Here is a 23,962-nt window from a genome sequence, read left to right on the forward strand (position 1 = left end):
CATGCTTGCATCTATATTATTTATTTTTCATTTTAACTCCTTTTTCTACTGTTGCCATGGGCGTTGCCATGGTACCCAGCAATTCAACATTCGACACGGTCGTTATGCAATGCTTACATCAGTCAGCCTGCTATGCTCATCTTACATTATTTTATTGTTCAATATATCTTCTTTTGTTCTCCCGCTTCCATGGGCGCTACCATGGTAGCCTGCAGTAGTACTCCTCCAACCGCGTCAAAATTTTCAGAGCTTCACCCAATGGCTCTATGTAGTGTGTGGTTTCAAATTTATGGAAGACACTGGTATATAGCCAGTGTGGCATGTCTGTGTATGATGGTCCTACCGGTAGGTCCTACCGGTAGGACCAGGGTCTATGCAAGCTATCATTAAAACCTTCGTAACTCCATAATTTTTTTCAAATTCAACGATCGAAGGGTCTATCTGGTAGCGGAAACTCCAAGCTTTCCAATGCTACAATCGCCGAAGAGCTACGATGTCCTAATCCAAAGATATAGCGCGCCGCATTCTCATCTCGGTAAATTGAAATTGAAGTTTGAATCGCCTCGAAATGATTTGAGCGTTCTGCGGTAGAGGAGAGTGGAATGGTGTAGATGGGGGAATTTGCTCGCCTATCGGGCTTGGATATGACTTTCCTGTATTCCCAGTGCCTGATTTGTGGCAGCTAGTTGATGGAGCCTGGTGTCCTGGCGTTGCTATCGCCAGGTGGTTTCCAGAGCCCAAGATTGTGAAAATGGAGTGAAGCAGGCCAAAGTGATGGCTTGTGGCAGGTGAAAATTGTGCGTAAAATTCAAATTCTGCTTCATTCTGCGCTGGATATCAGTACATAAAGGGTTAAAAAAATCACACATAAGCACAACAGAGTTGACCAGGAGACATCAGCTTGAGAAGTTGAGGAGGGGGACGATGATTTCTCAGTGAGCCAGGGGCACAACACTTTGAACAACTTTCCATTTAGAAGGTGCCAAGTAATGGAAAAGCTACAACTCACAAGTACTGTACGTGTATGAAATTCACCACGGCAACACAAACAAGTCGTGTATTTAACACTTACGTGCACAGGTTAGTCCATCTCCTGTAAAACCTGGTTGACAGGTGCAAACGTGTGAGTTTCCCTTTTCAGCCTTTTTGCAGCCAGCATTCTGGTCACACTGGTGGGATCCGTCGGTACATCCATCATCTGCTGAAACAAGGCCAAGATATCAGACAGATGACGCGTAGTCTCAATGTAATTATGTACCCTCCTGAGTCAAGGGGGGATAATGCTCGAAAAGGTGGCAGATTCTGCTCGAAAAGCAGTGAAATTGGCAGAATCACACAAACCTTACAGCGGGCACTTCCTTGAATTCTGCTCCATTTCTTTATCCACATACCAAACATGCATGAAACTTACCAGAAAAGTACTGAATTCTGCCAATTTTTCTGCCGGCATTGTCCACCAAGGCCTAACCCTCCCGAATCAATGGCCTTGAAATGCAAATCTGAGAATTGATGAGAGTACCCAGTCGTAGATGTGATGTGAGTACACAGCCCTGCAACTGGTTAACAATATCCTCAATACCTGCTGGAATGTCAAACTCGACTGGGTTTGCTGCCATAAGAGGGTCACATACAATTGTCTTAATGTGGGCACAGGGTATACATGTATGTGAAATAGTAGGGTATAGAACATATTTTAATTTTCTCCCCCGCCACACAATTTTGAACTACTGATAGGGCTGAAGCACTTACAAACGCATTTAGGTAGTGATGTCAGCTTGCCCTCTGCAGTGCAGTTTGGTGATCCATCACCGAGTAGACGAAAGCCATCATCACAAGCATATCGAGCGGTATCTCCATAAAGTATACGTGATGTGTTCTTTTTTCCATTGGTAATCTTAGGTGTTCTACATTGAACAACTGCCAAACAAATTCCATAAAACCAAACACACGCTCACAATCATGTCAGGGGTTTCGGGTTCGAATCCACCTTTTGACAAGATTTTTCCTCTTCTTTTTTCGCTTCTTCTTACCTTCATCTTGTGATTATTTCTTCACAGCTAGCATAGTAAGATGGGACGAGTAGCCTTTTTCTTTTTTTAATTCCATCTGTGTGACGGGCGGCGTTGACAGATATTTTCGGAATTTTTATGTTTTCACCCTGAGAATGGGCCATGCCCGCGCAGTTTGGTGAATGTAATGATTTATTTATTTTGAAAGATGTGTGCAGGGAAGAGACCGTATCTGGAAAGTTCCAGTTGAGGTAGGAGTGGCTGCAATGGAGTCTGCGAGTTCTTGAAAAGTTTGTACTTAAAGTACCATAATTTGGCTAATGCTCAATCTCATGTTTGAGTCTAGGGTTGAGGGACAGTTAATGAGTAAGTTATGGAGCCAGTGTAACTTATGTATCTGCTAATAGTTGGGTAATTATGTAGAAGTAGAAAAGAGGACCCAAGAGCTACAAGTTATGCTATAATATCCACTAACACCACTAGTTACTTTACAATCAGCTCATGCAATAACATTGCATGACACTTGCCAACGGCACGGACGTTCTATCAGCTCTAGCAAATCTTGGATGCGCACTCCAACAGCCTTCGAGCTTGGAAGGTTCTTAGTTATAGAAATAACTCAAAGTCTCAGTTCTGAAGGATTCTGTCGGATGTACATGTATGTCGAGGACCCGAGTGTAACTGTGGAAGGAGCCTGGTATCTTCCATTCTTAGAAGGTTTCATTTCAAAATTTGCACAGGCAAAATCTGCTTTCACACAGGGCATGTTTCCACACTTCTCTCGAAATGATGAAGATAGTGATAAAAGGAAAAAGGAAAAGGATAGCTCGTGCATATCTTTGTGGCGCATCCCCTGCCCTCATTAGAACTTCCCGCACGTGAGATAGCAAACGCCCAATTTAGGAAATTTTATGAAAAAAATGATCACAGATATAGATATAGATGGTGGCCAAATGGTTTTTGAAACCAGAGGTCTGGACTTTAGAAACACACTATAGTACGGAAACAACTGACATCTGGTGCCGAAACAGCATCAGTCCCATGCAAATTTTGTTCTGCCCAACGTAATTCTACCTAACGTCAACATCGACATAACGCTCGCTACGGCGCGGTCCCCGATGTGTGCACTCTCGAAGCAACGCAGCTTCTTGTGTGCGGTACGATCAAGCTGTAGCTTTACCTAGCCAGTTTAGGCCAGTTTAGTCCTATATAACCTAAACATCGACATAACGCATGCTTCGATGGAGTCCCCGACGTGCGCACTCCCGATACAACGTAGATTCACGTGCGCAGTACGATCAAGCTGTAGCTGTAGCTAACCAGTTTAGTCTTACCGTGCATATATTCTGCGGCATCGATTGCATCTGATGTCGATGGTGGTACAGTGTGGACATGTTTTCATGGTTAAATCCGCCTTGTAATTCCCTTCAGTTTTAGGTACATCTTTTATTTTACAGACAGTTTTCTACATAACATAACTCTTGATGGTGTTTGCGAGGTCCCAGAGATTACGTTATATAGAGAGTAGACCTGAACTACGACTTCAGCATTTGCTTCTGAGCTTTTCTGATGTAAAATGATGTAAAATATTCCACGCAATGGGCTTATCCCTGCCCAGGAGGGTAACAATATACTAAGCAGCGACTGTCTAACTAATTAATTTTGACAGCAATATGATGGGAGGTGCATGTGCAGAAGAAACTTAAAAACATCGTCAATCTCGCATTCAGCGTAATGATGTTGCTTACCACCACAACCACCATAATCCTGTCTTCCAGTGCCTTCAAAACCTTCCGGGCAAACACACTCGTAACTTCCAGCCGTGTTAATACATGAACCCCTCGAACGTATACAGTCGTTCACATCTAAACTGCATTCGTCCATATCTGAAACCACACATCAGCAAAACAAACTGTATGTAGGACTCTGGTGGTAGGTCAGCAACTTTGCATGCACAACACTTGGGACTGTAATAATTTCATAGACGCTCTCAAGGTATTAGGAAATTAGCCCTTTACTGTCCGATTAAAATGTATACAAGCCCACGCAACCACAACATCTGAAACTAGAATTAGACGTAACTTTGGTTTGAATTTGACAATTTCCACGATCTTGGGCATCCTGGAAAGGTCTTGATGAGACGAACGCAATTAACACTCGGCGCCACAGGATGCACTGGACCAGCGCTGAAAGCCAGGGAACGCGCACTAGCGCTGAGCTCATGCTCGAAATCGATCTCAATCCACCATGTCACCCCTGTTGCTCGTATCGAGCTCAAATATTTTCGTAGAGACTACCGGGAACCTACTTTTGAATTTGAATCGGTGTCGTCTTGCCAACAGGTGACGTAAACAGGGAAAATCCCAGCCGTCGACATGCGTGTCGCGCTCTAAACGCGCATTTCCCGGGACCAGAATTACGAGTGCGATAACTCAGCAACCGCTCTTTGTATCGCTTCGGGAATTGTTCGAGGCGACAGCTGAGACTTTTCTCTTCGACCTACATATTTCGATCTCTCCAAAAGATTTGAGCAAGTTGCGATAATTTCAAAATGCCTACCCCATCGATCCCATTGGATCGATGCTTGTATGTACGGACAGTAAAGGGTTAAAGGCCACATGCCACGTACTGCTCTTTTCTCTCCGAAACTCAACACTTGCAAGCCAGATATGAAAGAAAGAAAAGTACGAGGCATGTGGCCTCTAATTTGCTAAAACTTTAAAATTCTCCGTGAAGTCCAAATTTGAAATTGCTCTCAAGGTAGCTACACATAGAGAATTGAAAACGGCCTTGTACCACTGTTTATGCTTGTACTCGTGTAGTCTTGTCTACCGGTGACACATTTTCTCTACTTGAGGCCAGAAGGGAAGAAAACACAAAGATAATGATGCATATCAGCTAGGTAAACACTTTAACATTCAGATAGGCGCGAGTCAGCGCAAGTACAGGTGGTGCCATGCAATGATAGTACATGAACTTGGCCAAAGCTAAATTGCGCTACCAAAGAGCTTTCTTCTTTTTTCATTAACTCCACTCTAAACTTTCACAGTTCATAATACATAACAATGCATTTGCTAAAATAAACTGTTCTCTGCATTTTGTTTATAATTGATGCAACGTTTCGTGATGAGCGTTTCACGGAGACTCCCATTCTGAAAATACTTTATCAAGTAACTATAATGGTCTGTAACCATTTTTCCACAGTGTCTCAGATACAACCTTCATTGCTCTAATGTAGGCGTTTCATTTTTGACCAAACCGTACACTACCCTAGCATACACTGAAAATTGGTCACCAAAGAGAGTGAAATATTTGTCTACTTCCTACCTAGACAGTTATCGCCTGTGTAGCCAGCCGAACACTGGCATAGATAGGAGCCTGCTGTGTTGGTGCATGAGCTGCGGCCTTGTGGACAGCTGTGGCCACCGCCAGTTACACATTCGTTCACATCGAGGCAGTTGCCATTGCTCTCCGTGAAACCAGCGCGACATGAACAGGTGAAGCCATCTCCAGGCAGCGGGATATCAGTACACGTGTGTAGTGAACTAGAACATGGTGATGTAATACAGCTGTCCAGATCCTCGTCACAGTTAGAACCAGTGCGACCTATAGAAAGGCATGTATACAGAACATGTTATCAGTTAGCAGTTTGCAAAGATACAAGAAAAAGTCAAAATAAATATCAGCTACTTCCTCAGTTACGCAAAACTTTGTTGCGTTTTTTGTGTTCTTGTCATGAAATTTCTGAAATCCTTGAAAAATTGTCTTCATATAATTTTTCATTTTCTTTTTTTGGTCCTTTCTGTCTTATATTATTATCATTTCTTGTTTTCCCTTGCATATCATCCCTTCATCATTCTGTGAGAACCTGTCCTATGGGCAGGTGAGAAAGCATCTCTGCCTGTTCATTTGGTGAAGTAAAATAAACAACAAGCATAACCGTTTTTTGACAGGATGTCAGCAGAACACACCGACGATGAAGTGCGAAAATGAGAAGCAGTTTGAAAGACCGTGTGGCTCGAAGTGCCCAGAATTCATGCAGAAAAAGGCCAGCCACTGCTGTACCAGCACAATGGTACGCGTCCGCACATAGCCAAAATATCTTCATGCAAACGACACCAGGAGATTCCCGTGCAAACTTGTAGTGCTGGAAAGTTGTTATGCATGGAATCGGCGTGAACATCTTGTCCAGGTGTTTATCCCTCGCGTACCAGGTCCAGGTGTAGTGTTCTGCTAAGTTGCCTTTGCAGGAGGACTCCACTGCTTGGACGACATCTGCCATCGAATCAACTTTGGAGGCTCGGAATTTCTGCTTCAAACAGCCGAACTTGGAGTCAACACTACATCTAATGTGACCAACTCGCATGAAAGAAATTTGAATGCTTGTATTTAGGCCTGATAGCACATGCCAGCTGAAGTATGCCATGACTGATCGGTTCTTGTTCTGCCCAACGCAGTTATCAGCATGAAACATCAAGGATGGCTCCTTGGAACGCTTCTCCAAAAAATGGTGGAGCATGCTCATAACCGCATTGGGACCATGAGCAAGCCGTCCATCACAGCCAATGCTCTCTGCTTCATTGAACACGTAATTTACTTGCAGATTGCGTGCCTCATCACAAATTCCAAACTTTAATAGTTGTATATTAAATCTGGACTTGAAATACAATGGGCCCACCTAGCAAGTGTGCTGAGGTAGCTCAAGCTGTTGGACGAAGTCAAAAGTGATGTGGGTAGAAGATGCCTGTGCATCTGTATCCGTTGTTCGGCTTAGCTCATCCCTGGCATCACTTATTGATTTGTTGTAGTACTGCCGTTCATCATCAGCCTCCTGCATGTGAGCTGAAAGTTGCTCAATGGCCAGGTGGGTGGTCTCCTCTGTCTTCGCAGGCCTGACATTCGCAGCCGCTCACAGCGTGCGCAAACATCAGATCTCTGCTTCATGATGCATATATCTGGAGTATTAGCTTTCCAAAGCCGTTTGAACGTGGTCAGACTAATAGGACGCGCACCTTCAGAATCACAGTATAGACAATGAATTTCTTTCTTTGTGCAACTAGCAGGAAGATATGTGGGCGCCTTTGCTGCGCGTCCCCTGGGTGCTGCTGGTTGTGGCATTCCATAACGAGATGCATAGTTTTGATAAACTGCACAACATTGTCTGCCACTGCAGTAGGTAAGATGTTGGGCGGGGTTTGCCCTTACTCTTGCTGCTCTGTGGCGTTGTAAGTAGATGTTCAGCGTCTTCTTGTAATTTACGTCGTAGAGTATGCGACAATCCATGTGCACCTTGGAACACTTCACGGCAGACGACAACACCAAGCATTGCATATGTGAACGAAAATTTGCGAGAACTTGCCGTTGCAGCTCCAGCGCTGGGGCTAGATAATTTCATTATTGCTGCAAGTTCGCCCAGCACGTACCGCTTCAGCACACTCCTCTTCATTGCTCTCAAGTTACATACCAGTTCCTCAAGTTGGTCCGGAGGTAGCTTGGTCCAATGATTCACTTTGCATTTGCAACCGATGTCCAGTGCGTCGCGTATCATCGCCGCTGCAGCTCCACTTGCTGCACTCGTTCCATCGCTAGTGGTATCCTCTGCATTGCTGAAATACTTGTCATCGCTGCTCTGCGACTCCAGCGATAAACAAGTCAACCTTTCTGCAGGTGTGTCCGAATCTGAGTCGTCTGAGCCAGACGATTCGGCGTTCGTATCACTGCTGTTTAGGCCGTAAAAACTTTCGTCATGTTCCCGTAGCGCAGCGAGGTCGTCAACGCTTGCACCGCAAATTTGTAGGCTTCGTCTTCTACTCGTGCATGCCATGACACTCTGTGGCTTCTCTACTTTCAGTACGCGTCTTGCATGCACTCACACTTGTTGAAAGATGAAGTTGCGCCACTTGATACCTTTTCAAGATGAAAACAAATAATCTTGAAGCGATCCTCATCAAGGAGACAACTCGTAAAAAGTACAATATCACCTGAGCTCAAAAATATTTTTCTTCAATTCCGAACTTCAAACTCCCATTCTGAACAATTTCCGTAATTTTCTACCGTACCTTTTTTGCTGGCCGCGGCTCATATGCTGTTTAGAATATATAGTTGTCCTCGTGCCGTGTGGTCGTTCGTTTCTGACACTTTAGAGAGAACCAGAGGGTTCACAACAGGGAGCGCAAAAGAGTGGATGAGTTACACTTAGGGAGTAAGAGCGAGTTTCTAGTTCTTAGAGAAGAGAACCAATTAAAACACATGAGATGAGGTGGGCACAACTCAAGCTTAACAGAATGGACATGCGTCTATGTGATAACAGGGTTGTGTGAGCGATTTTATAAAGGGCGGACGATGAGAGCATGCGGGGTTGACGGAGGAGGATTTTAAGGATTTTCTTGTGGTGTTTTTCAAGCTTTGTAGCAGCGAAAGAGGATAATCCAACCCAAGACGTATCGGCATAATCAAATATTGGGCGAAGGTAGGCTAAATAAAAAAGAAGCTTGCAAGAACATGGGAGGTAGGAGCAGTGGTGGGAGAGGATTCCTAAGGATTTACTTGATTTTTTACAGATATATTCGATATGGGGTACCCAGGAGAGCGCAGAGTCAATCACAATGCCAAGGTGTTTGCGAGAAGACACTATGTCAATTGGATTTGGAAAGTTGGCATGGATGAATGAGGGTAGTGAACTCCGCCTGGGGCGGGAAGAGCATGATCTTTGTTTTTGATAGATTTGGGGATAACCTTCAGGACGACATCCAGGAAAGAACTTCCTGAATGCCAGCATACAAGTTGTTTTTCAGGCCAGTGGGAGCTGATGAGGTGAGAAGGGTCTTGTCGTCAGCAAACAGAGACGTTCTGCAGGTAAGTCGTTTACGTATATTATAAATAGTAGGGGACCAAGAATTGATCCTTGAGGAACGCCTGACAATCCTGGCTCTGCAGCCGAGGATGTGCCAAGCACAGTTACGTACTGATAACGCCGAGAGATAAGATGTTCAACCAGGAGAGTGGTTGTTTGCGTACCCTGAATGCATGATCGACGTTAAAGCTACTTCTGAAGTAATTGTAAAAAGAGAAGAAGACACCTGAATACGAGTTATGCAGCAAAGTCTCAGTAGCCTGTCAGTTTTGTGCCCTATTACCGCACCTTCTGACTGTTTATCATCTTCTTACAGTCGTGGATAGTATTTGCGGCATAACTCGTTCTCATGTTTTTCTTCCCTATTTTACATTTATTACTGGCATACTTGCCAACCCAGCCAACGCAAATCCCTTAGTTACATACCCAGTTTCCTTCGATTTTCTATTTTCCTGGTTTTCGCCAATTTCCGCCGGTTTTCTCCTTTGTTGGACAATTTTTGATTATTTTTGCGTCTTTTTCCGCAATGTTTTGGCAATTTTTTCTTTCTTTTTATAATTTATTCATTTGTAACCCATTGCTCATTGGGGGATCAAAATCTCCGGTATGAGTGTAGTGAGTGTAGTTTCCCGGTATAATACAAGGAAAATCGGTATGTTTGGAAAGTATGTGCTGGCTCAGTATCTGAGTTAAATTTTAGCTAATTAGTTATAATAATGATGATATTGCATCTCATCGCATATTGTCTATAGCTGTCTAATGGTGTCCAGATCTTGTGGGAGTCTGTAGGACGAAATAACTCGTCCTTGGCACTGAAAATGTTAACTCAGATCCCGTCATCATATTCACTGCGAAACAATCAATCTTTGCAATGGAATTGCCCAAGTCATTCCTCGAACACGGAAGTCAAATTCATGATTTACACTTACCAGCTTCACAAGAGGCACAGCCCAGTTGAGTGAAGGGTTCTGTCAGAGAAATGGACGTAAGTGGCTGACAAGTTCCATAGCAGCTGCACAGAGCAACTGGAATTGTCATGGTAGCGATGTCACCATTGCTGTCGGCTGCTGTCACATGTAGTGACACACTGCCATTGAGATGCCTCTCAGTAGGAGTCCATGACAAGACCAGTGAACTGGGGGATACTCTCTGAGCAGACACGGTGATACCATTAGCTGTGTAATTGATGCTCATGATCGTCAACCCAGCTCTTGGAGATGCGACAACAGTAACTGTGCTAGCTGCTTGATATGTACCATGCAAGGCAGTTTGACTCATTGAGATTGTTGGTGGAGTACGAGCTGCCCATAGAAACATGTAAATAAATACACATGTTCATGTGCAACCAAATACCTACTGCAAATACTTACTGCAAATACTTACAGCAAATACTTACTGCAAATACTTACTGCAAATACTTACTGCAAATACTTACTGCAAATACTTACTGCAAATATTTACTGCAAATACTTACTGCATGCGCATGTACACCAAAAACAAGAAATAAATGGACCAAACCACGCATACACATGTATACGCACACACACACACACACACAGGGACAGACAGACACACACACACACAAACACACACACACACAAACACACACACATACACACACATACACTAACACACACATATACACACATACACACACACACACACACACACACACACACAAACACATGCACACACACACATGCACACACACACACATACACACACACACACACACACACACACACATACACAAACACAAATACAGACAAGCACACACACACACACACGTTTACACACAGATTCACACTTACACACACAAACATGGTTGCCCACAATGACACACACAAAACAGACCGCCACTCAAACAAAGGCAGAAGAGAACAGAGACAACCGCCTGGTTCTTTATTGTAAAAAAAATAGAAAAAGAAAATTATCGTGTCCGTTCCCGAAGGGAACTCACGACGTCCGCTAACACCCGATAAACCCTAGCGGCAGATGCAGCACCTAACGGTGGGGGTGAGCGGGTAAGTCTCACAACCACTGGCACAAGTGCCGAAAACGACCCCATTAGCTGCATCCATGTACCCCTTGTGCCTGGCCACAAGTTCCCAGTTGACTGTGGGTAGCAGCACGGCTGGAAAAACCGCTCCCAGGCAGGACTTGAACCAGGTGCCTCTCGTATCTCAATCATGGTCTTTGACCAACCCACTGTGCCTGCCTGGTTCTTTATTGTAACACTGTGCAAAAGCTAAGGCAATCCTCAGGCAACGGATATCCTCTACATCATCTGGGTCCTATGAACTCCGAGCACAAAACTAAAACCGTATGTTAACTAGATACGAATACCTACCGACAGTATTGGTGCTCATGTTGAGGTCTCGTTTGGATGCTAGTGTGCTCTTAGCCAAGTTAATGTCACTAGAAAGTATATAATCAGCAATGCAGGTGGCATCGTCGTCACATCCATCCACCATTACCCTTGTGTCCACAATGCCAGTTGTGGGTGGATTGATAGGGTTGTAAGTTCTGAAACTTTCCTGTGAGGAGTATGAGAAGGGGCTAGTGCTCTCGTTGACTTGATCTGTGCAGACGGGACATTGCAACGTCAGGTTAAGCAAACAAACAAGCCAATATACACACATCGATACAGACATATCTTCTGCGGATCGGCGCTATGCCATAAAATGCACAGTAACAAGTCTTTAGTTGCATCTCAGTGCCATATTGAAGGTCGCAGTGAGGGGTTGGGGGTGGTTAAGGTCGTAGGAGGGAGGTTGTGTGTGTGGGGGGGGGGGGGGCGTGTTAGTTGGGAGGGGGGGGGGGGCAGGGTGTTTGTGGGGGGAGGGGGTGGTAGCCATAAAAGACACCCTCTGTGAGATAGCCGCTTTTAATTTGACAGTTTGACAAAGTTTCACAACGGATGAGTTGTTGCAAACCATGGAAATCGTTCTTAGATATCATCCCCATGCATGGGATCTGTAGGATAGCCATCAATGGTCCAGATGTACTACAGATCTCACGTGTCGAAGTTTCATACCTTGTGAAGCAGTTAACTGTGTGAAAACAGGAGGCACCCACAGTCACCAAAACTGCCTATTGGAGAGATAATTATGGTCAAAAAGAAAGTAGTTGCCCAACAAATAGCTTACACTCATTTCCTTCAAGTATTAGTTCGGTGATGTTTTGCAAGATATCTACACCGTTGTCGCGGTCTACGTTGAGAAGACCAATCACCTGGGAATTCTCTGGCACTGCAGAAGGTAAAGAATAACAAGAAGCAAACCCTTAAGAGAGCATGTCTGAGAATGCCAAAGTATGTGAGCAAGTGGATCCCACCGATTTCGCTCAAAATTTGCAGGTATGTTCCCTTTGGGGTGTGGATCGATTGTGCAAACCCCTTGAAAATGTGTCCGAAGGGAACCGTGAAACTTGCCTACCCGTCACAAATGGCCGAAATATCACAATATGTGTCTACAAACGAGTCACGCGAGAGCGTAAACGAACAAGCTACGAACAAAACTCCATCGAGCCAACATTGCCTCAACTTAGAAGAGTTCCTGGAGCAGTAGCGCTTAGGCACGCAAGGATCCCAGGAGACGAGGGCCATCACCCCCTGACGCCACAAATGATTGTCTTGAAAATAGCTAAATTACAAGCCTTGGCAAAACAGCCAGCTACGTCCTCAATTGGCAAGAACTATACACCGGCAGATAGTAGAACACCTCTTCTAGCGCTGAGCACATGTCCCCATCTTCCTTTTGAGGTTTTCTTGAAATAAACTTTTTGGAATTTTTCCATTCGACCATGCTGAAATACGGCCAAAGTCATACCTGGCCAGGAAAGCTTGCCCCTCCGCGATGTCTCCCCAGCAATTTCTACTCAAACACTACGCTCAGTGCAGCAGAACAAAGTGCATTGTTGACTCTGACAAGGAGAACCAGCCGTGATCACTAAGTCTTGTCGCTCCAAACGACAAGCTTCTCCTTGCGCCATCAACAATTTTTCGTGCCACTGTTGATGCAAAAGTGACTGAAGTTCTGAACACAGTTTTTGAATTTTATTGCAAGATGCACGGTGAAATCATTAAATTTTTTATTTTAGTTGCTGGAGCTCCTGAATAATTTTCTTGCTAGAGAGTCGGGCAAATGGAGAGAGCTAGTAGAGAGTTCAACTCTTGAAGAGGTTTTACACGTGGAGTCAACGGCTGGACGTCGGCAAGGAGAGAGCGAGTAGAAGGTGCAACTTTCAAAAGGGTCCCTCCACCGTCACTATGTAGGTGAGGGGATAGGCGCCGCCGAGGTAGAACTAAGCCTGCTGAATGTTCCGGAGCAAGGCGGACGAGCGACGAAAATGAGGGAAAAAAATTCAGTTGTGTTCTAGTGAATTTATTTGTAGAACTTGGAATGTTCGTACATTATACGCTGGTGGAAAGCAGAAGCAGTTGACCCACGAGATGAATCGTTATCGCTGGAACATCCTTGGACTGGCTGAGACACATTTGTCAGGGATGGGAGACTTCACCACCGATGACAAGCATGAGCAAGGTGTTGGATTCGTGGTGTACAGGGACTACCGGAAATCTGTTGTGGACTGCTGGCCTGTATCTAGCCGAGTGATTTGCATTCGCCTTGCTGCAGCCCCCCTGAATGTCAGTATCATCCAAGTGTATTCTCCAACTACATCACACGATGATGATGACACAGAGGCATTTCATGGCGATTTGGAGAAAGTATTACAGAAAGTTCCTAAAAAAGATGTCTTGGTAGTACAGGGAGACTGGAATGCCAAAGTTGGGGCGGAAGCATTCCCTGATTGGATTGGCACTGCTGGTCTCTAAGGTTATGGCCGTACCAATGATAGGGGTCTGCGTCTACTGGAGTTTTCCAAACTGAATAACCTCATCCTGGCCAACACCATGTATCCTCATAAACCATCAAGACAAACTACATGGCATTCAGCTGATGGGAGAACACACAACCAGATCGACTACATTCTAGTAAGCAGTCGTTTCAAGTCCAGTGTCGTGCAACGTCTCACGCGCGTGTATCCGGGCGCTGACATCGCTAGTGACCACGACTTGTCTGAAGTTGCGTGCACACAAGAAGAAAGCTTTGGTGGAAGCGAGATATGATGTTAATAAACTGAAAAAACGATGCTGTGCGCGCCGCTCAAGCGGAAATCGGCGGTCGGTTTGGCAATCTTGCGGACAGGGACATGGATGTTCAGGAGTAAACGGATGAATTCACCAAGACGATACATGATGCTGCCCGCACACATCTAGGGAATCGCAAGAAGAAAATTAAAGAATTGATGACCGACGCTGTAAAGCAGCTATGTGATGCAAGACGAGTGAAGAACTCGACCCGATACGAAAGTGATGCCTCCATGGCAGAATATACGCCAGGCATGCCGTGCAGGGAAGCTACCGACCCGGAAAGCCAAAGCAGAGTGGGTTGAAGGACCATGCAAGGAGATAGAGTGCGACCTTAAATTTAAGAACATAAAGAAAGCCTACGAAACAATCAGTAAGCTGACAACGAAGCCCACTGTCAAGTCTCATGTCATTGAGAACAAGGACGGAGAGCTACTTACGGAAAGCAAGAAAGTAGCCGACCGCTGGGCGCAGTATTGCTCCGACCTGTATACCTACAACATCAACCCTGCCATGGAGGTACTGGATGATCTCAAGCTAGGAATGCCACTCAACGATGATGACAGAGATCTATCGATAATCAAGGAGGACGTAGCTGCTCTTGTAGATAACTTGAAGGCAGGCAAGTCTACCGGCGATTGCATGATCCCAGGAGAGTTACTCAAAGAGAGTGGCGTCATTGACATATTGACAACCATCTGAAACAAGATATGGTCGTCCGGCACATGGCCACGGTCGGTGAATCATGATTCCACTACCAAAGAAAGGCAACTTCCGAAAGTGCACGAACTATCGCACCATCTCGTTGATAAGTCCCCCTAGTAAAGTAATGCTGCGTGTTCTACTCAACCGTCTCACACCTTGCATCGAAGATCTACTGAGCAAAGAGCAGGCTGGGTTTCGAGCAGGGAGTAGTACTGTGGATCAGATATTCAACATCCATACACTGGCAGATATGGTGACCATCAGAGACCCATCTATACCAATTTCATCGATTTTCGCAAGGCATTTGACAGTGTGTAGCACGCAGCCCTGTGGAAGATAATGCGCAAGTGTGAGCTTAGCCCGACTGTCCTCACACTGATTGAGTCCCTGTACCAGCAGTCCGAGAATGCTGTAAGAGTAGGAACAACGGTTAGCAGTTGGTTCCATGCCACCGTTGCCGTTAGGAAAGGTTGCATTCTGTCACCCTCTCTATTCAACATTTTCATGGAAGAACTGGTATCTAGGTCATTAGAGGGATGCGCGGGTTCCATTAGCATTGGTGGACGCATTATAACAGACCTGCGATTTGCAGATGACATTGATCTGGTGGCTGGCAGCGAGGAAGAACTGCAAGACCTTACTGGCCGGCTGGCCAGCACATCAAAATCATACGGCATGAAAATCAGCACTGAGAAGAGTAAGCTGCTGGTAACGGGAGCAAGCAAAGGTCTGTCGGCAAGCATAGCCATCGACGGGAAGCAGCTCAAGCAGGTTGACGAGTTTAAAACTCTTAGTAGCACTATTACTGATGATCAGCGTTCAATCAAAGAAGTGAGGAGTCGGATCGCAGCAGCCTTGACTGCTGTTACACGACTAGTAACAATCTGGAGGAATAGAAACATCAGTATCGGCTCGAAATTACATATACTCAATGCTATTGTTCTATCCATATTCGTTTATGCTTGCCAGTCTTGGACCTTAACTGCTGAAATTGTGAAAAAGATCGAGGCTTTCGAAACGAGAAGCTATCGACGCCTTCTCAGCATTCCGTTCACTGATCACCGAACGAATGTGTCTGTTAGAGAGGAAATAAAAAGTATTCACAAACAAGTCCCACTTATTTTTTCTGTTCGTAAAAGGAAATTGCAATTTTTTGGTCATATTGTTCATTCCGGCTGTTTGTCATTGGCTGTTCTTCAGGGTTGTGTTGCTGGATGTCGTGCAGTCCCTGCTCGCTGCTCGCGATTGGTTTTTATGACGCTCGCTTGTTCATACTTGCTCTGTGACGCCCCGACGGCCTTAGGGCTATGGGCTTGTGATGATGATGATGATGTCGTGTTGCTGACGTTCACACGTCCATATTGGCACCCACCGTGTGTGAGCAGGACAGGGATGCACTCAGCGCAAAAAATTAACTTCAAATTGCACAAGTGTCTGTAAAATTTTACCCCGCTTCTAACTTTGCCCTGCCCTATGGTCACACAATGTCTCATCTGGATGCGTTTACTCGGGGGAAGTCTCTGGATACAATTATAGAGTATACAGGTCCTGGAGAAATCTCTCAGGATGAGTATACGCGTCACTGGGCTTCAAAGCTACAAGGGTTAATAAATGCACAATAGGTGATCAAAATAACATTAAACACATCGTTGAACCACATACTCACTTTGAATAGCCACCGACAGAATAGGATTGCTTTGTACAGAAACATTGGCGCCGAAACTTCCAAAACTGGCTACGATGCTTCTGCTGAGGTGTGTTTGAACAGTTCCATAGTGGTCTCCTTGCGTTTGAATCTCTCCTTGTGAGTTTGAAAAGATTTCAAGAGTTCGGCTAGTCTCACCTTGTGCTGAAGAGAGGAATGAGAAAGAAAGACAGGAATATAGACAAAACATCGTGTCGAGGTGAACTTAGAAAAAGATGAATGGGGGGGGGGGAGGGTGAATAGTGGGCAATTCCTGCCAAATTATCAGTCGCAACTACAGGTGTAACCTATAATTATTAGTATTATTATGCTTTGCTCCCTCTCCCCAATTCACCTATACAGCCTCAACTGCTTCTCTGTCTCTTAATTTCATCTGCTGACGGCTTCCCCTAACTTAACTTAACTTTTCTTCTGGTTCAAACTTTCCTCTCTGTGTCAGTATTGCCTGCTGGGTATTAAAGATATGGTACATCATACACTATACACTCTGTGTAGCTCAATATATCTATAATTGAACTTTTATTTGTATTGTTCATGGACATCTGCTGTGGCCCGCTAGAATGTTTCAATGAGCTTTAGACTAGTTAAGACAACAAATACATTCTCATGTCAATTTCATTTGTCCCTGGGAACCCTGAAGAGCCAAAATTAATGTGAACAATGCACAGACTAGAACATACTCATCGTAATGGCGACACGTGTGATCGATGTGAAGTTTGCCACATTGTTGACTGGAATCACCTGCATCCTTGCTGTTACTTCCATTGTTATTTCATCTCCAATCATGTGTCCCAGAACAAATTCTCCAACCACATGAAAGTCGAAGCTCTCCCCGCTGAGACTTACAAGATGCGGATCTCCGTAGCAGTAACCTGTGCAAAGGCACAGAAATACAGACCAAAAACAAGTTTAAGTTAAATGCTAAGTAGGTGATGTGTGTGGTGGATGTGGAATTTCTTTTCTCAACATACAATTTTTGTTTCGAAGCCCAAGGTCACTGCAAATAGCTGCTTTGACAGTAATAGCCAACTTCATCCAAGTTCCTAGTTTAGAAAACTGACCAAGCAGTAAGAAGTAAAAAAAAAGCCTACTCAAGCTCAATTGATGAGGGATGAATTTCCTACGCTACATTGAGCAGGGAGTGAATGGGGCTTTCCTACACGTTTGTGCAAGGTTTGAGGGACTTCTTGTATGCTCTGGATGGCAGTCGTGAGTCAGTCTAGTGAGTACTCTAGTCGGCAGGAAAAGCGCAAGCTCTCACGTAGTGAGCAACACACAATTCCACATGTAGTAAATCAAGCAGCTATTATTCAAAAGATGAGTCTTGAAAGTGAAGTGCCCGAAAAAAAGAAGAAAAAGATGCCAGCCCCACCAGAACCGGACGCTCGAACCTTGCTTGCCATGAGTAATGCTCTAACCAACTGAGCTATTGGACCAGGCCAAACAAAGAAGGCGCTGACTCCACACCAAAGGCAGTTCACAACACATGCCACACATACTAAAAGCACTTGAGTCTTTTCCTTCCCCCAGGGGACCAACCACGGTCAGTTTCTGGTACCCACTACCAGAGGTGAAAAAAGTGATTAAATTTTATTATAGGATCGGAAGAATTTTCAAATTGCAATGATCAGTCTTGGAAGTCAAGTGCCTGAAAAGAGAAAAAAATGTCAGCCCCACCAGGACTCGAACCCAGGACCTCCTATATCTACACTCCTATATACTGTAGGTATTTCATTGTGCCCAGAATCACAGTGCAAGATTTTGTCCTTCAAGGGCGAGAGATGTGGTTGAAGCACATGATATTGTCAAAGTGGAATCCAAAAATTCTTTCTTATAAAATTGAGCATAGCCAAGCCAAGGGTTGGAAAATTCCAACCTTTGGCGCTGTTCTCATTGATACACTGCTTTCACCTGCTCCTTTGGTTGGTTGGTTGTGTCTATTTGAATTTGCAAACCCAACGGACCGAACATGTCCAACGACAAGGAAGCGAATGAAGTCCAAGTAACCCAGGAATGGGAAACTCGGCAGCAGACACAGATGCATAGCCAGCAATCGCATGTCATCACGTACATTGAAAATCAACATAATTTTTCGAATCGACCTTTTTTTCAGGATCACTTTTCAACGAGGACGAAGCAAAGTCGGCCGAACGAAGCCTAGAGGAAGAAAATCACCCTCTCCACTTCACCATCACGATACTGACATAGATACGAGATGCAACAACTAAAAAATCCATAAGAAAACTGTACGGCCATCATCGCGCTGACTTTGGTCTGACTTTGGTCTGAGAATTTCTATCACGATCAAAAATGTACGAGGAGCACTCAAAAATAAGCAACAGACGTACCTCTATCGCTCTCTACTCCTTTTTGAAGGCACAAAAGTCGACTCTCCACTTTCAAAACAGGAACCAGACATACCAGTGGTCCTTTTCAGCTGCTCCACGAACGCAGGAAATGTTCACCAAGGGGCGCAGAGCAGCATCCATTCCAGAAAAAGAGCTAAAATACGAGTGAGACTGCATGCCTGAGTACATGAGTACATGTATGAGTACATGCAGAAAATAGTCAATTTCAGCGTTTCTGCTCCAAACAGCAACTAGCTTCGATTAGAAACAAAGATTACACCAAAGGATGAAACAACAACCATTTTCTGCAGTTTTTTTGCAGATGGCTTCCTTGTGCTTGGCCCAGCACGCCAAAAATCACACCTCGGAGGAGTACAAAAATTACAACTCTCAGATGTCCTCGATTGCTGGCCATGAAAAGAAAATAATGAGAACAGAAGGCTCTCAGCAAAACAAGAGCAAAAAAAAACAAATCATGGTCACAGCCAAAGCCGGAGTAGCGGCAGGACACAGAAGACACACACAAGTGCATACATATCACAACAACAGGAACAAGCACGCATGAAGCATGGGCCATGCCAGCCGAGAAGTGGAAGACACCGACAGGAAGAGAGAAGAGAAGAGAGAGAAAGTTTGAGGACGAAGGACGAGCATATTCTTTTTGAGGTGTAGCTGGATTCCTAAAGATGACCACATCAGTTTCCAAATTTTCAGTTTGTGCAGCGCATAGAGATCGCTGTACAAATTGTTGTAACTCCATTGTCCTTTCTCTGATAGCCAAAGTTAAGTCTTCGTTGGAAGGCGATAGAACAAGCTTTCCAGCAATGTGTATTTTCATATTGTGCAGGGAAGGGGCGCTGAGTGCCGAAAACCGAAACACGATGCGCTTGAATTTGTGCTTGAATTCCGTGCCTGGCGAGCGTGGCAGTTCTCAAACGGGGACTCATCGTTGCTTTGAGCATGTGTAATGGGTACCAAATGAAACACCTGGGCTTCAGACATCTGCAGGACCTTGAATCACGGTTCTATGTTGAGTAAAACTTCAGAACTGATGAAATTTGTGGATGTGAGTACATTATCTCACTCAGGCGCAATAGCGCAGCTCTCAAAAGGCATGTAAGCCATTCTGTTGCTCCTACTGGGTATCAAGTCACTATAATTGGAACGAGGAGGTCTGTATTTGCAAAGAGACCTAGGTGAAGAAATTCCAAAGCTGGTGAGTGAAGTTCGATAAATTCCAAATGTGTACTGTAGCGCACCTCGATGCGAACCCTGTAGAAATCAATTCAGCAAAGATTAGCCCCGCTGGGAAAGCCCAGTTAAAAATACTTTTGAATACAATGCAAAACATAGTGAGTGAAATGTAATGTTCACAAAGCTCCAGGACACATTTGCCTACTTTGTTTGATTGAGACACGCTCGTTCTCAGCTTTGGGAGAGTTGCGGTTGTTGAAGAAATGAGACAGCATGCCACCAGTTTGGCAGATGTCACGCAACACACTGTCTTTTGCCGAAATCCGTTGGAATGGTTGGTAAAGACCTGTGTCTATCAGTTGTCCATCACTTTTAGAGTAGCAGCATTCCTGTTAACAAACAAATTTAAGACATTAGATTGTATTGTGCTGGACAAACTCTGCTACTGAAAGGTTCAGGCCTCTCAGGCGGCAAGAGGACTAAGCTAAACAATTGATTAAAGTAAGACTCAGTGTTGATAGGGTTCAAACGTCACCGGTCATGTAAAGTATTGCGGGTAGCGGCAAGGTGGAGATTGTCCCTTGACTAAATGGCCACAGTGGGTGACAGTTGGCTAAACCTGACAGTTGCTGCTGACCTATGCAGTGACACTTGGCAGTTTGAAAACTTCTCTCATAGAATGTTATTCCCGTGTACTCACTTGCCTGTCCTATTGGCATGTTGTTCCTCTGACATTCTTTCTTATTTTATGCTTTTGCCTTGTCTAGTTCCCTCTCTTCCTTCCCCTTCCTGCCTTGTGCCCTCTCTCTCGCTCTCTCTCTCTCTCTCTCTCTCTCTCTCTCTCTCTCTCTCTCTCTCTCTCTCTCTCTCTCTCTCTCTCTCTCTCTCTCTCTCTCTCTCTCCCTCCCTCTCTCTCTCTGTCTCAGTCTCTGTCTCTGTCTCTGTCTCTGTGTCTCTCTGTGTGTCTCTCTGTGTGTCTCTCTGTGTCTCTGTGTGTGTGTGTGGGTGTGTGTGTCTCTCTCTCTCTCTCTCTCTCTCTCTCTCTCTCTCTCTCTCTCTCTCTCTCTCTCTCTCTCTCTCTCTCTCTCTCTCTCTCTCTCTCTCTCTCTCTCTGTGTGTGTCTCTTTCTCTCTCTCATTCTCCCTCATTCTCACTTGCTCTACCTCTCCATCCCTCTTGAATACTTGTTTAGACTTACTGAAGCTATCTCCTGACTTGCACTTGATGTAGTAGGACCGGAGACGAAACAATCATGAACGGTGATATGTTCCTGTCTTATGAACACCGTAGCGACACTTGCAATAATTATGTTGGACGGACATTCGGTCATGTCCACACTCCAGTTGCCGAGAGACGGCGCTGGTTTAACATTCTCCAGGCAGTGCTTCTTTGCGCGCAGTTTAGCACTACAGCCATTAGTCAGGTTGTATAGTTTTCCACCAACAGGTTTTCCATTAGTTGTTCCAGATGCATTGAGGATGTTGCCGGCGGCCCAGACCGGATACGGATAACCTGCCCAGCTTATTTCAGGATACTTGAACATAGCAAAAGACCAACACTCATCACTGATAATCAAAGCCTGGAATGTGTTACGCTAAAGGAAAAAAAAACAATGAAATAAACAACATACACTTGTAAGTTGTGGGTAAACAAGTAATAGTATGAGCTTAACAGGCATATTAATTGACCCCGCTTCTTGCCAAATGCACTCAGATTTCTATAATAACCACTCGAAGTCTGAAGATCGTGCTAAGACATCAGCGATGATAGCGATGATGGTTTCTCGGTAGTATTGCGTTGCATTTTGGCCGTGCTAGAGGGTTTGCAGATACGTCTTTCACATCCTGAACTCTGTTTACAGAAAGAAAGAATGTGACTGAACCTTTTGCAGCTAAGAGTGTGGCACGTTTTTTCAAGCTCGTCGCTTTGGTTGTTTGGACATCCCAGCAGCAGGCCGGACTGCAGATAGCTAGGCAGGTAGTAGTAGAAATAGTGTAGGATAGTCTAGATAGTTAGGTACTAAGGTAGGGCCAGGCAGGAACACTTCGTCATAGGCGAGCTCCCTGCTGAGGCCGTGAAGAAGCTGCTTTGTACCGTCCTCAGGATTGAACAGGGTATCCTTGCAGTGGTTCAAACGCTGGCAACCCTTGCGACAAAGTCTGCTGGCCGGGAAGCACTTAGAAACGGAAAATTGGCGAGCTAGCAGCGGAAGTGAAGGATTTGAAAGAGGAGTTAGTTGTTTCTAAAAACTCTGCCATTGCCTGAATGAAGTCGAAGACGACGTGCAACCTTCACCTGCAGTTCAAGCAGACGTACATCGTACACAAAGTACAAGTAGTAGTATCCATGCCAGCAAATGTAGTGCCAAGCAAGCTGCAGCTCACGTGAGATGTAGTGGCAAGCAAGCTGCAGCTCACGTAAGATGTAGTGGCAAGCAAGCTGCAGCTCACGTGTGATGTAGTGGCAAGCAAACTGCAGCTCACGTGTGATGTAGTGGCAAGCAAGCTGCAGCTCACGTGTGATGTAGTGGCAAGCAAGCTGCAGCTCACGTGTGATGTAGTGGCAAGCAAGCTGCAGCTCACGCGTGATGTAGTGGCAAGCAAGCTGCAGCTCACGTGTGATGCAGTGGCAAGCAAGCTGCAGCTCACGTGTGATGTAGTGGCAAGCAAGCTGCAGCTCACGTGTGATGTAGTGCCAAGCAAGCTGCAGCTCACGTGGAACCCAGCAGCACCGTAATAACTACTATAATGTACTGGCCTCAGTGCAAGCGTGGATCGAAAGCCCCAGGGAAGCTGTGGCTTGGCAAAGGTGCGTGTGATGTAGTGGCAAGCAAGCTGCAGCTCACGTGTGATGTAGTGCCAAGCAAGCTGCAGCTCACGTGGAACCCAGCAGCACCGTAATAACTACTATAATGTACTGGCCTCAGTGCAAGCGTGGATCGAAAGCCCCAGGGAAGCTGTGGCTTGGCAAAGGCAGAGTGTTCTCAGTAACAGACCAAGACAGATGTGACAGAGTCCAAGTCAATCTTCCATGTTATTGGAGGATCTCTCATAGAACCTTGTCTCCTCAGAGACACCCTTTGATAAAGACAGCCATGCTGGCCTGCTGCACAAGGCTTCTGTGTATAGTCTAGACGGCCTGTGTCTCGAATGATTGGAAAGCTACCAGCGCAACCGGCACCTGAGTGCGAGGACACCTTGCCTGCTGGTGCTGAGCTCGCCACCTATGCAAATGACACGACAATGTATCAGTGCATCTCTGTCACCGCCAGCATATCCGACTCTGTAACACAACTCCGGGAAGCAGTGGCTTCTGCTGTAGCCTCCGGCGATGGGCGTCCAATGGTCCAATGGTGCGTGCGTGTGTGTGTGTGTGTTTGTGTGGTTGTCCGCTGCCAAGCAAGAACTTCAACCAGACTCATTTACCCTCTGATCTATTGGTTGGTGATGTCGTCTTGGCCTGAAGGACTTTGATGACAACGGAGGACTGGTTTCAAATAAAGAAATGGACTGATAAAAAAAGACAAGAAAAGGTCTCAGATTGAGATTCGAGTACACACGTATGGTGCCTGCAGATTCTGTTGATGATGCTCATGGTTGCATAGTTTCACCCTATAACTGGCTGCATTGGATTCTCCATGTGAATAAGAAATAGTAAAGAAATAGTAAAGTCGAATGCAGATTAATTCTTGGCAGATATGACGTCACCACATGGCATACCTGTTTAGAATTTTCACTTTACCTTGTTGTTTTGGTCATTTTCAGGGATTTCCAACCAGGTTACAAAAACGGCCTCACGTGGTCTAAACTCCTCACTGGGATTAGACAACTGAACGGCCTTCTTAGTCAACTCTTTGATAGCATCAAACGTAGCCTTGTCGACAGTCTCGTTGAAGTGATGTATTTTCACGGTTCCATTGGAACAGGCCTGGTTTCCAGAGCGCGATGTCCAGTAGGGGGCGACAATGGCACGCTCCTCTCTCACCCTTGCGTTCAA

The 23,962-nt window shown here is 45.2% G+C and overlaps 2 protein-coding genes across 2 annotated transcripts; one reads left to right on the forward strand and one right to left on the reverse strand.

The window, feature by feature from the left end:
• Positions 1–1,463: 1,463 nt before the first annotated feature.
• Positions 1,464–12,469, reverse strand: LOC135813129 (fibrillin-2-like). Its single transcript, XM_065326346.1, has 8 exons — positions 12,397–12,469; positions 12,012–12,113; positions 11,213–11,443; positions 9,792–10,163; positions 5,337–5,615; positions 3,758–3,895; positions 1,750–1,917; positions 1,464–1,609 (listed from the first exon to the last, which is right to left on the reverse strand). The coding sequence occupies exons 1-8, from the start codon at positions 12,467–12,469 to the stop codon at positions 1,464–1,466; spliced, it is 1,509 nt and encodes a 502-aa protein (XP_065182418.1).
• Positions 12,470–14,239: 1,770 nt separating this feature from the next.
• On the forward strand, positions 14,240–14,716 carry LOC135813130 (uncharacterized). The gene has a single exon (XM_065326348.1). The coding sequence runs from the start codon at positions 14,240–14,242 to the stop codon at positions 14,714–14,716; it is 477 nt and encodes a 158-aa protein (XP_065182420.1).
• Positions 14,717–23,962: the final 9,246 nt, after the last annotated feature.

The sequence above is a fragment of the Sycon ciliatum genome, chromosome 3 (genome assembly GCF_964019385.1).
Source record: "Sycon ciliatum chromosome 3, ocSycCili1.1, whole genome shotgun sequence".
Taxonomy (NCBI): domain Eukaryota; kingdom Metazoa; phylum Porifera; class Calcarea; order Leucosolenida; family Sycettidae; genus Sycon; species Sycon ciliatum.

Excerpts from the sequence above, each read along its gene's own strand:
- LOC135813130 (XM_065326348.1), top strand. The coding sequence starts at position 14,240 with ATGCCTCCATGGCAGAATATACGCCAGGCATGCCGTGCAGGGAAGCTA.
- LOC135813129 (XM_065326346.1), bottom strand. The coding sequence starts at position 12,469 with ATGGCCCTCGTCTCCTGGGATCCTTGCGTGCCTAAGCGCTACTGCTCC. Across the intron at positions 12,114-12,396 it reads CTCTTCTAAGTTGAGGCAAT|TGCCAGAGAATTCCCAGGTG; the intron begins GTTGGCTCGATG and ends TACCTTCTGCAG. Across the intron at positions 1,918-3,757 it reads GGATTATGGTGGTTGTGGTG|TTGTTCAATGTAGAACACCT; the intron begins GTAAGCAACATC and ends TTTGTTTGGCAG.